Source organism: Eretmochelys imbricata, chromosome 7 (genome assembly GCF_965152235.1).
Source record: "Eretmochelys imbricata isolate rEreImb1 chromosome 7, rEreImb1.hap1, whole genome shotgun sequence".
Taxonomy (NCBI): domain Eukaryota; kingdom Metazoa; phylum Chordata; order Testudines; family Cheloniidae; genus Eretmochelys; species Eretmochelys imbricata.
In genome coordinates, this window is record NC_135578.1 from 78,273,225 (window position 1) to 78,286,913 (window position 13,689).

Here is a 13,689-nt window from a genome sequence, read left to right on the forward strand (position 1 = left end):
CTTGCAGGAGTCCACATACAGGGGTGGGGCAGTGGTAGGGATACCCCCTAGAATTGCATGCAGCTCATCATAGAAGCGGCACGTCTGGGGCTCTGACTCTGAGCGAGTGTTTGCCTCTTGGGTTTTTTGGTAGGCTTGCCTAAGCTCCTTAAGTTTCATGCGGCACTGCTGCGGGTCCCTGTGATAGCCTCTGTCCTTCATGCCCTTGGAGATTTTTTTCAAATATTTTGGCATTTCGTCTTTTGGAACAGAGTTCTGATAGCACAGCTTCGTCTCCCCATACAGCGATCAGATCCCGTACCTCTCGTTCGGTTCATGCTGGAGCTCTTTTGCAATTCTGGGACTCCATGGTCACCTCTGCTGATGAGATCTGCACGGTCACCTGTGCTGATCAGCTTGCCACACTTGCCAAACGGGAAAAGAAATTCAAAAGTTCTCAGGGCTTTTCCTGTCCACCTGGCCAGTGCATCCGAGTTCAGAGTGCTGTCCAGAGCGGTCACAATGGAGCACTGTGGGATAGCTCCCGGAGGCCAATACCATCAAATTGCGTCCACACTGACCTAAATTCGACCCAGTGATGTCGATTTCAGCACTAATCCCCTCATCAGGGAGGAGTAACAGAAATCGATTTTAAGAGCCCATTAAGTCGACAAAAATGGCTTCGTTGTGTGGACGGGTGCAAGGTTAAATCAATCTAATGCTGCTAAATTTGACCTAAACTCGTAGTGTAGACCAGGGCAAAGAGAGACTGAGATGGAGAGCGCTTCTTTTTCGTTGGTTCTCTCTCAGGAGAAATCACCGCTCATTTCCAAATTGATTTTTTTGAGGAATAAGCATTCCTCTGAGAAGAGCGTGAGGTCTTTGGAGATCTGTGTCCAGAGGGCATCTGCTGGATGGGGTCTAAAGCTGGGTGCATTCTTCTCCATTCTGGGTGCAGACTTCTCCATTAAGATGAGCTTGAAGTGCAGATCCCTGTTCCTCTGAGCTTGAAGCTTTAGACTGCAGCAGCAAGCACATTTCTGAGGGATGTGTGACTCAGCCAAGCAGCGGACACACTGAGTGTCTGTCTGACACCAGCATGGCATCTGAACAGGAGAGGCAGTGCTTAAAACCCGGTGAACAAGGCATAGCTGAAAAGATGATGGTTCACCTCAGGGGTGAAATTAACTAGGCTATGAAAAGGTTTGGGTTTTTTTTTTTTAAAGTAGGAAGTAAAACGGGGAAAAGTAACCGTACTGCTAAACTAAACTATGCTAAATACTATTTTCACACTAAGTGAGCTAACTTCTTGACACTTCTGGGAGCTCTGTATCAGACTGACGACGGTTGAGAGGGAACTGAGGGCATTGGGTTGGATATGCGCTAGATGAGGCACCAACTGTGTGCGAGACAGGGACTGTGCATGCGCGACACAGACAGGCACTGCTGCTGAAATTCTCTGATCAAGGGTGCAAGGACACGCCAACACCTGAAGTGAAGCACCCACAGGGACTTCCGTCAAAGACTCTTGTGCATCTCACAGTCATTCTTCCTCCTACTTTAGACTGGCCTCCTGGATTCATTTTCTTAGGGTGCCAATTGCTGTAAACATTGGGATGTGAATATTAATAAAACTGACCTCTACTGTCAGACTCTTGTGTTGTGCATGAGGAAAGTAAATATAGGGGTATCCATTTGTGTGAAACACATCAAATTCAGGAGAAAAAAATTAATATTTAACTTCGTCATAAAAAGATTACATGGGTCGCTAAGATCAATCCCCTAAGGAAAATCGAAGAGAGCCTGAACTAACCTACTCATTAAACAAGAAAACTAAGGCTTGTCTACACTTGAGAATTATTTTGAATTGAGGGTGTGAATCTTAAAGCATAGCAGCTATTTCTGAATTGTTCCCTTTGTGGACACACTTATTTTGGAATCAGAGTTTCCACACACGGAGTGGAGGGAGCTCAGTGGTTTGAGCATTGGCCTGCTAAACCCAAGGTTGTGAGTTCAATCCTTGATGGGGCCATTTAGGGGGTTCTGGGGCAAAATTGGGGAGTGGCCCTGCTTTGAGCAGGGGGTTGGACTAGATGACCTCCTGAGGTCCCTTCCAACTCTGATATTCTATGAATCTATTCAGAAATAGCTATTCTGTTATTTTCCTTGAGCAGACAAGCCCTTAGATTCTGGAGGTGGTGACACAGTCATCCGAACTGCCACCATGGATATAATATGGATCCAGTTCTAACTTTTCCTTAAGCTACCCTTTGTGTAAAAAGCCTCTATGTTAGTTTAATTTCACTACTGTCAGATTACATAGCAACGTTTCTAGAAGTTTGCCATGTAGAAATCATGGTGTACAAAGAAACACAGTAATGGACACAAACAACTTGTATCACCACTAGATTTCATCCAGGAATTTTAATTACTTATACGGGGAGACACATGGATAAAGGCAGAAGCAGTAAAAAGTTTTCTAAATGTCACAGGTAAAATAAAACGTTTCTTAAATCACCTTTGATGGCTTCATCCTGAAACAATTACCCCCAAACCTAAATTACCAATGAAGGAAATTCACAGTATTCTGTTGTATGCCTGATTTCCACCAAAGTAGGCTGGGGGAGCCCTGAGGTCATTACTGAATGTACATGGTAACATGATGTTATGTCTACAGGTACTGGTTAGTCCTTGAACTTATACGAAATAAATTGTTCTGTTACATTTGCAACCTGCCATGGTGTTTAGGATTCTATACAAAGAAAAATCAAAATAATAAAAATGCTACAATTCTCACAACTGTGTACTATGCACACTGATAGAAAAGTGTAATTACCAAGACCAAAGATCGTCAGTGTGAGATCAGCTCAGAACAAGTGTCATTACACAACAGCTAAGGCTGTTCTAAACACTACAGTTATAAAAGACACGCGCAACCCGTATAAAATGTATACTACTTCTTTCTATTCTAGTTTCAGTAACAGACTAATCGTCTTTGCAATATTAGAAAATGTGTATTTCCAAAGATATGTTTAAGCACCATATAAATTGTGATTCTTTGAGATAATTGACTCCATGTATCCATACTGTACGTAATATGCACATTTTGGGCAAACCAGCGTGAAACTTTAAGTGTCTAATTCTGGGAAGGTCTTTGGCTGGAATGTCTTAAATACCTTGGAAATGGTACTTGAAGCTCAAGGTACATTGCTTGACAGACTATATAAAGACCCAACTATCTCAAAGTGGTCCTAGAATTCAAGGACTTGGTACTAAGTACTTTCTGACCTTCAATGGGCAGGTTTCTATAGTAATTTGGACTCCCTTTGGCAAACCAGAGAAGTATAGGCACAAAGAGTGACCACCCTTGTTACTGACCTGAGGTTTCTGCATCATCATACATGAGGCAAGTTTCACTACACATCTCTCAGCCTTGGCTTCTTTTTTGCATCTCTGGAGAAAGAAAAATTCAAGAGTCTGTCAGTTCACACAGATAAACAATTATAATCCACCTAAATATTTGTATTGTGAATATCAGATTATAAAATGATATTCCCCCTTTTGTGATAAAACTATCAAAAAAGGAGGATACACGAGGAGTACTGTGACTTCAGCTCTAGGAAAAAGACTATGTTCTGCACTAAAACTGCATGCATGTAGTGTGGTGTTCAGGTGTATTCCATACAAAAATATTTTTCTTATTTATGTAAGACCAGAATAACAGCAACAACATTGCAAACCCAAAGCCTCAAAAATCTTCCCAAAATGTTTAATCTTTTCAGCCAAAAAAACCACAATGCAACAAGAGTTATTTTTTGGGTTAAGATCAAAGGTTTACAACAGATTTAACCTCCTAAATGTAAATATTAGCTACCATTAAAATTTATTTCTATTCAAATTCTGGTCCTGAAAAGAAACCATTCCTATGGCTCAGTTAAGAGAGCTCAGCAGCTTGTTGTATCTTCAACAAATAGTTTAGCTATCAAATTCTCCCTTCCCTCTGTGCTATGTACAGAACAATATATTAACTTAACGTAAACTTAAGACGTAACTGATAATGCATATCAACTCATTCCAGTAATATTTCTGAGTAACTATAAAATCGACTGCAATTTTTCTAACCAGTTAAACCCAAAACATGTACTTTTAAAATAATTTTTCTTTTCACTAAAAAACCTGAAATTGTTTTGTGTATCATCCAACTTTTTAATGCAATTTAAATACTACCTCTCCCCACCTCCAACACTAGCACTGTTGTTTCATTTGGCAGCAGCATACCTACTGCTATCACATTTTGGCTATATCACCAGCGAGAGAGATATCCAATTTAATTTTTTCAGTTTTAGAGCATTATACACAATTTTATTTTTTATAATAAGCATACAAGTTCCTCATCACTGACCTAATCTTTACACATTTAGTTTACAAGCAACAGAGAACTTATTTTTTTGTTCTATGGAAATTCCCTTCTCAAAACAAAAGAATCTTTGTTATTGAAGACCCAACATAAGGACTGTTTAAATTATTTTTATTCTTAGGTAGCTCTCTTTGGCTCAGCCACTTGAACTGTGTTCCAGCATGTCCTTTAGTATTTTCATATTAAAACTGGCAGGGGGTGAATGGTGCACACTAATTAACATACAACACTGTAATCTTTTACAGTAGGCAGCTTTACAACAGAGACATCTGCAATCACTGTGAAGGCATGAATGACTCAGACAAGTGTGTTTGTCACAAATGTACCACAAACATGAAAAACACACACAATGAGACAACATTTGATAAAGTCATTTTAATGGAAAATGCAAAACCCCTTTCAACTTCAATGTACAAAGCATGTGTAACACTTGCACTTTTAACAAATTAAAGCAAGCCAATGTTTTAAAAAAATACATCATTGAATGTATATATGTATATATTTACACAGCATATTAAGTTTAATATTTAGCTTTAAAAGTTCACAGAAATTTTACCAAAATGAGACAATCTTTTAAATAAATTACACCTTTTGAAAATGCTTAATTGTACACTGAATAGCTTCAATAAAATACTGAAGTGTCTCTATTTAATATCTACTTTATATACTTTATATTTTACAAAGTTTACAATTATTTGGCAGTAATTTTCAGAAAATGACATGACTGCTGTGCGGATTCAGCAATGTCCCAAATGCAGGCAATAGCTGGTGTTTGTGTCCTACTCTCACAGTAACTGTCTCAATGTAGTGAAAAATACCAGAGTTATCTTAGCAAACTGTACAAGTCACATTTACATTTGATCAACAATATAGCATAGAATTTTGTGGGTTTTTTTCAAAAAATAAATACATCTTAAATCTGACATTTCACAAACTTCATATACATTATAATACAAGACAGCAGAATGCTGCTTAATTTTTTTTAATAAGTAACATTTAATCACAGTAGCTGTGATCTATGAAGCTATACTGTTGCAGTGTCAGTAACAAGTAAATACGGCGACTATGTTTTCTTGGCACTGATGGTTTGTGAAGCTTAAATTAGTGTGCATACTGTTCATCATATAATTGAAAAAATAACCTCCATCTGATGGTTTAACATAAAAAAGCAGCGAGCGCTTTAGTTCTCTTCCACATCTTCCATTTCATTTTCATGAATCTTCAAAGCTCTCACCATTTCCTTAACTGCGTGATACAAGATATTTTTAACCTGCGAAAGTATAAGACACACCTCAGTAAGATACAAGTGATAAAAAAGCCACTACTAATGCATGGTACGTAACCAAGTTTAGGACTGAGCCCTAGGCTTAGTGGATGAAATAAAGATTAAGTTAAAAATGTTAGTCCAAAAGGAAACACCTTGATATTCTAAACACACTGTGAAATACCAAAACAGCGATTCAACTGAAAGTCATTTACATCACTGCATTCACATTGATGGTCTCCCTTAGGTTCATGGGGACCAAATAGGCACATTGATTGTCGTTGTTATTCCGTGTGAACAATAGCTAGAAAATGACCACATGCACAGTTATATATTTCAATCAGAATCAGAACGCAGTGCTTTCAGAACAAGTTCTAGTTGAGAATTCATTTCTTACCTGCATTTTATCATCGTAATTGATTTCTTCTTTTGACAGCCTCAGTTCCTGTGTTAAGTGAAATGACTGTACAAGATGTTCTGGAGACACAAAGTCTTCAGTTACTTGAATGCAGCTGTGAAAATTTTGCACCTGTCCAAAAATAAAAGAAAAAAAGAAAATTAAAATAAAATATTTTTTTTTAATTCACAAAAAGAACAAAGTAAAGTACAGGCTCCAAACCTTTCAAACCACATAACTATCAGACCAGGGATCTTTTTACTTTTTAAGTTATCAGTAATGACGTGTATTAAACTGACATTTATTGAACATTTTGAAATCTCCTATCTGTTGCAACAAGTCATGTGTCAGATGTGCAGCAATAGACTCCACAATGATGAGACACACTATTTTCTAAAATCCTAACATTGTTCAGGCTCATACTCCTGAGCTGGAATGTTATTGAAGGACACTAGCCACAATCCGAGTGCACGCCCAGCCCTTCTCTTCCTTTCCCTGGCATGCAGCCAGCCACTCTCTCATTAATTCAATCCATCTTCCAATTCCCTTCTCAAAAACCTGTGCTGTGACCTTGATTGTCTTTGCTCCCAAACCCCTCCCCAATTCACACGTTCTTCCCACTGACAAGTGAACAACTCCCCTTTCCCAAGTTCCAAAACCTCATGTACCTGAGTGCCAAGTGTCTCCAACCCATCCAACTTCTTAACTTCCCCTCCTCTACCTATTAAAATAGTCTCTGAACCTATTGACCTGTTAAATATTTACCCCTCCCATCCCCAGACAAGTAGTTATGAAAGCTTATGGGAAGCCCTGCACATCTTAAGACAGTATATAGCAAAATCAAACTAACGGATCTAGGCAATCATTAGGTCCAGATATTTAAAGACACTGTACAGCTGAAAGTTCCTCTCCTTAGCAGACATATCTAAAACAGAGACGAGCCAGGGAGATAAAGAAGGGCTGTTACTGCTACTGATGCCTCAGAGGTAATCATGAACGGGAAAGTTTGGCAGGCAATTTTTCCCAGAGATTCATGGGGTGAAGGGTAATACACCCTACCAGAATGCCAGTAACAGGGAAGCTGAGCCAGTGGAGCACAACCCCAAAAACTAGGGAGAGTAAGGAGAAAGCCTAAGATCCTAGATAGGGAGTTGGTGTGTGAAGGATTGGGAGTTCCTCATCCCAACTCCTGGCCATAGACCTCTGTTTCTCTGTCCTTACAGAGAAAGCTATCACCTACACAGATCACCCCCTGTGCAGTTGACATACACATAGCTTCTAGCTCTTAGCTGTATGGGAACATACATGTATAGCAATTCCTTTCTCATGTGTATTTACCAAGTCATCTCTGGGACGTCATTCTCTATAAGCATGTTACATTACATACAAAATGGGAAATGACTGCTTAGGAAGGTAATACTGCAGAAACGGATCTGAGGGTTATAGGGGATCACAAGCTAAATATGAGTCAACAGTTTAACACTATTACAAAAAAAGCAAAAATAAAAAATTGTTTTACTCTACTCCATGCTGATTAGGCCTCAACTGGAGTATTGTGTCCAGTTCTGGGCACCACATTTCAGGAAAGATGTAGCCAAACTGGAGCAAGTCCAGAGAAGAATAAAAAATATTAAAAGTCTAGAAAACATGACCTATGAAGGAAGATTAAAAGAATCGGTTTGTTTAGTTTGGAGAACAGAAGACTGAGAGGGGACATGATAACAGTTTTCAAGTACATAAAAGGCTGTTACCACGAAAAGGGAGAAAAAAATTGTTCTCCTTAACCTCTGAGGATAGGACAAGAAGCAATGGGCTTAAATTGCAGCAAGGGCAGTTTAGGCCGGACATTAGGAAAAACTTCCTGTCAGGGTAGTTAAGAACTGGAATAAATTGCTCAGTGAGGTTGTGGAATCGCCATCATTGAAGGTTTTTAAGAGCAGGTTGGACAAACACCCGTCAGAGATGATCTAGATAATACTTACTCCTGCCATGAGTGCAGGGGACTGGACTAGATGACCTTTTGAGCTCCCTTCCAGTCCTATGATTCTCTGATCCTAATATGTTATTATGCTCTTAAGTCAACATTTTTTTTTTTTTTGGCGTTTGTTAGATTATATAATTACTTGCCCTGTTATAATGAGGCAATTTAAATTATGTATTTAATCTCAACGAACATACTTAAATCACTGAGTCAAGTATTTCACTCTTATCTTTTAATGACAACTTTCAATACATTTTAAAAACCAGAAAGAGATACAGAAACAGTTATTTTTTTAAATACATGCATCAAAGAACATACCGTATATATGCATTCATAAGCTGAATTTTTTTAGTAAAAAAGGGAAGCATCAGAGAAGGGGGTCATCTTATGATCAGGTATAGAGAGGGAGGGGTGGGACACAGCCCCTCCCCGCAAAAGAAGGAGCAAGGAGAGGCAGCACAGCCAGCAGAGCCAGAAAGGAAGAGGCGGGGCCAGAGTCTCTCCACTTCTGGCCACGCTGCTCTCCCCCCAGCCTCCAAAGCAGCTGCAGCTCTGGGGCAGGCAGGCTGCAGCCGTGCCACTCGGCCCCGCCCACCAGAGCACGCTGCAGCCACGCCATCCGGCCCAGCCCGCTGGAACATGCTGCTGCCATGCCGCCCGGTCTGGCCCACCGGAGCAGCTCCGGCCAGGCCAGAGACATCCTCCCCTGGACCTCCTCAGATAAGGTAAGAAGGGATGGGATGGGGAAAGTGTGGGGGTCCCGGGCTAGGGGTGGGGTCATGTGGGGGGGTGGTTACAGGGGTTACTCCTCTGACCCCCAGCTTCCCTCCCCCTCCCCCCAATTTCCCCACCAGTTGCTATCCCGGCCTGTCAGGGTAAGCAGCTGGCGCACTGGGACACTTTGTTTACTTAGGTTTACCTCCGTGCCTGCGGACGCTCGAGGTAAACAAACCATCTCGGCTCGCCATTGAATTATCCTGATGGCCTGGGAGTCAAAGTTTGCTGACCCCTGAATTATAGGGTCAGCTTATGAATGGGTCATAAGAATTTTCCATTTTTACTTATCCATCTTGGGGGGGTCGGCTTATGATTGAGTATATACGGTAATTCTCCATTTCCTCCCAAACATCCCTTTCATAAGAACTTGTCACTGTGGAGAAAAAGGTTCCCAGAATCTATCCATCAGAAATGCTGTCTTATTAACTCCTAGGTGCCAGGAGTTGGAATATCTCCATCTCAAAAGCAACTGTTTGGAATTGATGTCAAGGGGTTAAAGGTGACAACAGTAACCTGGGCTTATTTTCAGCTCTTAAACATACATACTGAATGTGGTGGTGGTGGTGTACTCCCTTTAGTTTGACGGCAATTATATGCCTCATACCTTATAAAACAGTCTGAAGGGTGAGTTCACACCTATCAATGTCAGTGGAGCTTTACCTCAATCCACAATAAGGTTTCACCTAGCTCATAACAATATCTTGGAAGTGTCTTAAACCTTACTTTTGATCCTTGGGGTAGAGAACCAGACAAGCTTCCCTCCAAGAGGAGAGAATAGATGTCCTGAATTTTCTTCCTTCTGTGCTAGTGATTTATGTTTATATCATGTATCTGCCAGCCAAAAACAATTCTTCTGTTTAAGTCTGATGCAATCGGGAAAGTCACGAATTGCCCCCTTGGACAGAATTTATTTCTGTGTGATATGCAATAATCACTATCAAGAGAACAAATCAGTAATTCCATTTTCCATTGAACCAAAAAGTGACAGATTACATCCTTGAAAGGGAGGCTTACTCATGCCTGCTCTTCTAGCATCGAGTTCTCTTCTTCCAACTTTGGCAGGCTAATGAGGCCTCACTTGCCCTCTATTCTGCCTGTAAGGACAACAGATCCAGGGAAACATCAAATACATATCAGAGATGTTCATCTTTCAGAATCTTTTGGGAAGCAGATCTGAGGCCAATCACTCTAGACCTTAAAATTCTTAGGACAATATAGTCACGTATGACCATACAGAGATGCACTTGACAAGCAACTCATAGTTCCCTTTAGAAATACATTCAAGCTTACAGTCTCACAGATCCTTCTGGGCTACCATCCAATCTAGTAGAACAGATTTTTTTTTCTTTTTAAATCATTAGAATGACAGCCAAGTTCACCTTGAGTATTGCATTCTATGCTTTTGATCATTCTTTGAGGAAATGAAACAGCCATCAGATACTTTCAGGGAAGTTTGATATCATATTACTCTCTATTAAAGTCCTTCAGGTCACTGTACATGGGTAAACATCCTTCTGCTCTCTTTCTCTAGGAAAAGATGTTTGGGAGTTGTTTGTACACCTTTGATCAGAAAGGTCCAGCATCCTAGAAAGCCTAGGAGAAAGGTGAATGAGAAGATTCAAAGGCTTGAGGCCTGCAATCCCTCTTAACCAGTGTGAAAGAAAGGTTACTTACCTTACAGTAACTGGAGTTCTTCAAGACGTGTGGTTCCACTGTGGATACACATACACTTCATGTGCTTGAGACTAGAACATTCCTGCTATCAGTGTCTGTTGGTCCTTACCTGCACCTCCTTATGGTCTGGACCGAGGGCATATGGGGAGGCACAGACCAACCACATCCCCAGTTCCTTGTCTACTGGGAATCTCTGTAAGAAAGGATTCACAGCAGAGGGGAAGGAGGATGGAGAGTGGAATATACATAGGAACCACATTTCTGGAAGAACTCCAATTACTATAAGGTAAGAACCTTTCTTTCTTCTTTGAGTGATGGTCCCTGTGTGTATGGAAAGGTGGGTAACCTGCACGCAATATCAATCAAGGATGAGGGTCCAAGGAACGATGCTGCACCACTGACTGAATGACTGCTGAACTGAAGGATGCAGTCACAGAAGAGGCCTGCACCAGGGCATAGTAGCGTCCAGTGAAAGTATACACAAAGCTCCATATTGCTGCTCTACAGATCTCCAGGAGAAGAATGTCCTGAAGAATAATCATGGAAGCAGCCTAGTATCTGGTCAAGTAAGCCCACACATTCTGATGAAGAGTAGCCCCTGCAAGATCATAGCAAAGGCAGATGCAACCAGCAATCTATTTGGAAAGCCTCTGTGAGGAGACTGCTTCCCCCTTCGTCTGCTCAATGAATGGAAATGAAGAGTCTTGGGAGACTTCCTGAAGGGTTTTGTCCTTTGTAGGTAGAAAGCTGAAGCTCAATGGACATCCAGAGAATGAAGCTTTCTGTCTTCCCTGGTAGTGGAAGGTTTCAAGTAGAAGACAGGTGGAATTCAGAGGGAAACTTTGTAATCAGCTTGAGATATAACTTCAGAGAGACCTCATCCTGATGGAACATCGTATAGGAAGTGTCCACCATAAAGGCCCTGAGCTCACCCACTCTTCTGGAAGAAGTGATTACAGTCAGGAAGACTACTTTAATAGACAGGTGAAGAAGGGAGCAGGCTGCAAACAGTTCAAATGGAGGATTCATAAGCGCTGACCAAACAAGGTTGATATCCCAAGTTGGCATTAGTTTCACTACCGTGGGTAGATTCTAGTAAGGCCTTTCAGGAGCCTTAGGGTCAATAGTGTGGGTGAAGACAAAGTAGCTGTCAACCAGTGGAATGAAGGGCATTAATTGCTGCCAAATGCACACGCAGATAACAGAGATATGCCCAACTTCTTCCAGGAAAGAAAGTAGTCTAAGATGATAGAGGTGTCCAAATTGTCTGGCGGCATGTGACAAAATTGGCATCAGAAATAAAAAAAATCTCTTCCATTTAACAACAAAGCATTTTCTCATAGAGCATTTCCTGATATTACTGATGATGGACTGTATTTCCTTGGAACATGATTTCTCAAAGCTCGGCATCCATCCAAATTTCAGGCTGTCAGGTGGAGAGATGGTGGGTTGGCATGGTTGATCCTGCCTCTGTTCTGTGTTAGCAGGTTCGGAAATAGCTGAATGGGTATGCATGGGAGTGGTTACATCTGGAGGATGCTGGTGAACCAGAACCGCTTCAGCCAGTAGAATGTCACAAAAATCACCAACAGTCTGTCCTGCTTGATTTTCTTCAAGACTCAGGTCAAAAGGAATATTTAGTGGGAAGGTATACATCAGCAGCTCAACACTGAACCAGGAATGTGACCCCTCTGTAACAGTGTCCCCAAGCTGCTAGTGAACAGTAAGGTGGGTATTTCTTGTTGTCCTGGGACACAAAGATACCATGATGGGAAACCCTACTGTCGGAATACATTTTGTACCACCAAGTTGTGATCCTTATGCAAGTGCCTGCTGAGGTGGTCTGCCAAGGTATTAATTACTTCTGGGAAGTGCACAACCGAGTGGTAATTTGATGACAGATACACTGGTTCCAGAGTTTGACTGTTTCCACCTAAAGGGCTGGAGACCTCACTCTTCTGCTTATGTAGTAGACTGTAGTCATGTTTTCCTACATTATCTGAATGTGCTGGGCATGGATGAGGGACAGGAACTTTCTGCAAACCTAGTGAAGCTCCCACAGTTTGAGGAGGTTGTTGTAAAGTGTGGATTCTTGTTGGGATGAGATCATGTGTGATCATTCAAGTGCATTCCTCAACCCATTATGGAGGCATCCATAATCAGCTTCTTTATGGGTGGAAGGGGAATGAATACCTTGGGGAACTGAGACTTGTTTGTCCAGATTGTCTCTGCTCGGAGAGTAGACTGTCCTCAACCACGCCTGGGGCACCAGAAAGGGAACCTTGCAAATGGCATAACATTGGGGCAGAAGGCCATGTCGCCTATCAGGATCAGGCAAGATCCAACTGTCATGTGAGGACACATCCGATGCTGAGCCATAATGTTTAGCATCCTGTGGATTATGTCCTCTGGTAGATAAGCTCTGGCTGAAACTGAATTCAGAGTTGCTCTGATAAATTTTATAAGTTGCACTGGAACTACATTGGATTTTTCTAGGTTTACTAGAAGTTCAAAGGTTCAAAACAAGCTGGGTAGGCAAAGGACTGACGAGCAGCGAATCATCAAGATAATGAAAAACTGGGCTGCCTTGGCAGCACAGGTATATCACTATTACAGACAGCACCTCATTAAAAACTCTAGAGCTGTCGAAAGCCTGAAGGGAAGGATTGTACCAATAATCATTTGGGCCTCCTGTGCACAGGATGAATGTCTAACATGGAAATAAGCGTTGTTCGAACAGCTGAAAACCAACTGCCTTTGTTTAGGGAGGGAATTATGGCAGCCAGGATAGTCATCCTGAATTTTGAAAGGCATATGAAGACATTCAGCTTCATGGGCCTCTAGATCCCTTTATTTTTGGTGATGAGGATGTACCTGGAATAAAACCCCTTCCCCTTATGCTGTGAGGGTACGGGTTCTATAAGCTCTTAGCTGTAAAGGGGAGTCCACTTCCTGTCTGAAGATCCTCTCCTAGGAGGGGTCCTGAGGAGGAACAGGGAGGGGAAAGAAACTGTTGAGTAGCCAGTGGAGATGCTCTCTATGACCCATCTATAAGAGGTGACAATGCCAGACTGGAAGAAATAGGTCAGGAAGCCACCAAAGGGGGTGTCAGTCAGAGTGGAGGCTGGCTGGCAGCACTCATTGGTCCTGTCAAAATGGTCTCCTGAGCCTGAGAGATAGACAACAGCTGGGCATGATGT

General features: G+C 41.6%; 1 protein-coding gene across 4 annotated transcripts in view; it reads right to left on the reverse strand.

Annotated features, from left to right (window-relative positions):
• Positions 1 to 4,756: 4,756 nt before the first annotated feature.
• JMJD1C (jumonji domain containing 1C) overlaps positions 4,757 to 13,689 on the reverse strand; it is a 209,243-nt gene continuing 200,310 nt past the window's right edge. For all 4 annotated transcript variants that reach the window (XM_077821654.1, XM_077821652.1, XM_077821653.1 and 1 more), the window contains 2 exons: positions 6,058 to 6,189; positions 4,757 to 5,666 (listed from right to left, as the gene is read on the reverse strand). In XM_077821654.1, coding sequence (XP_077677780.1) covers positions 5,577 to 5,666; positions 6,058 to 6,189 — 222 coding nt within the window. In that variant the 3' untranslated portion in view covers positions 4,757 to 5,576. The remainder of the gene's footprint in view (positions 5,667 to 6,057; positions 6,190 to 13,689) is intronic.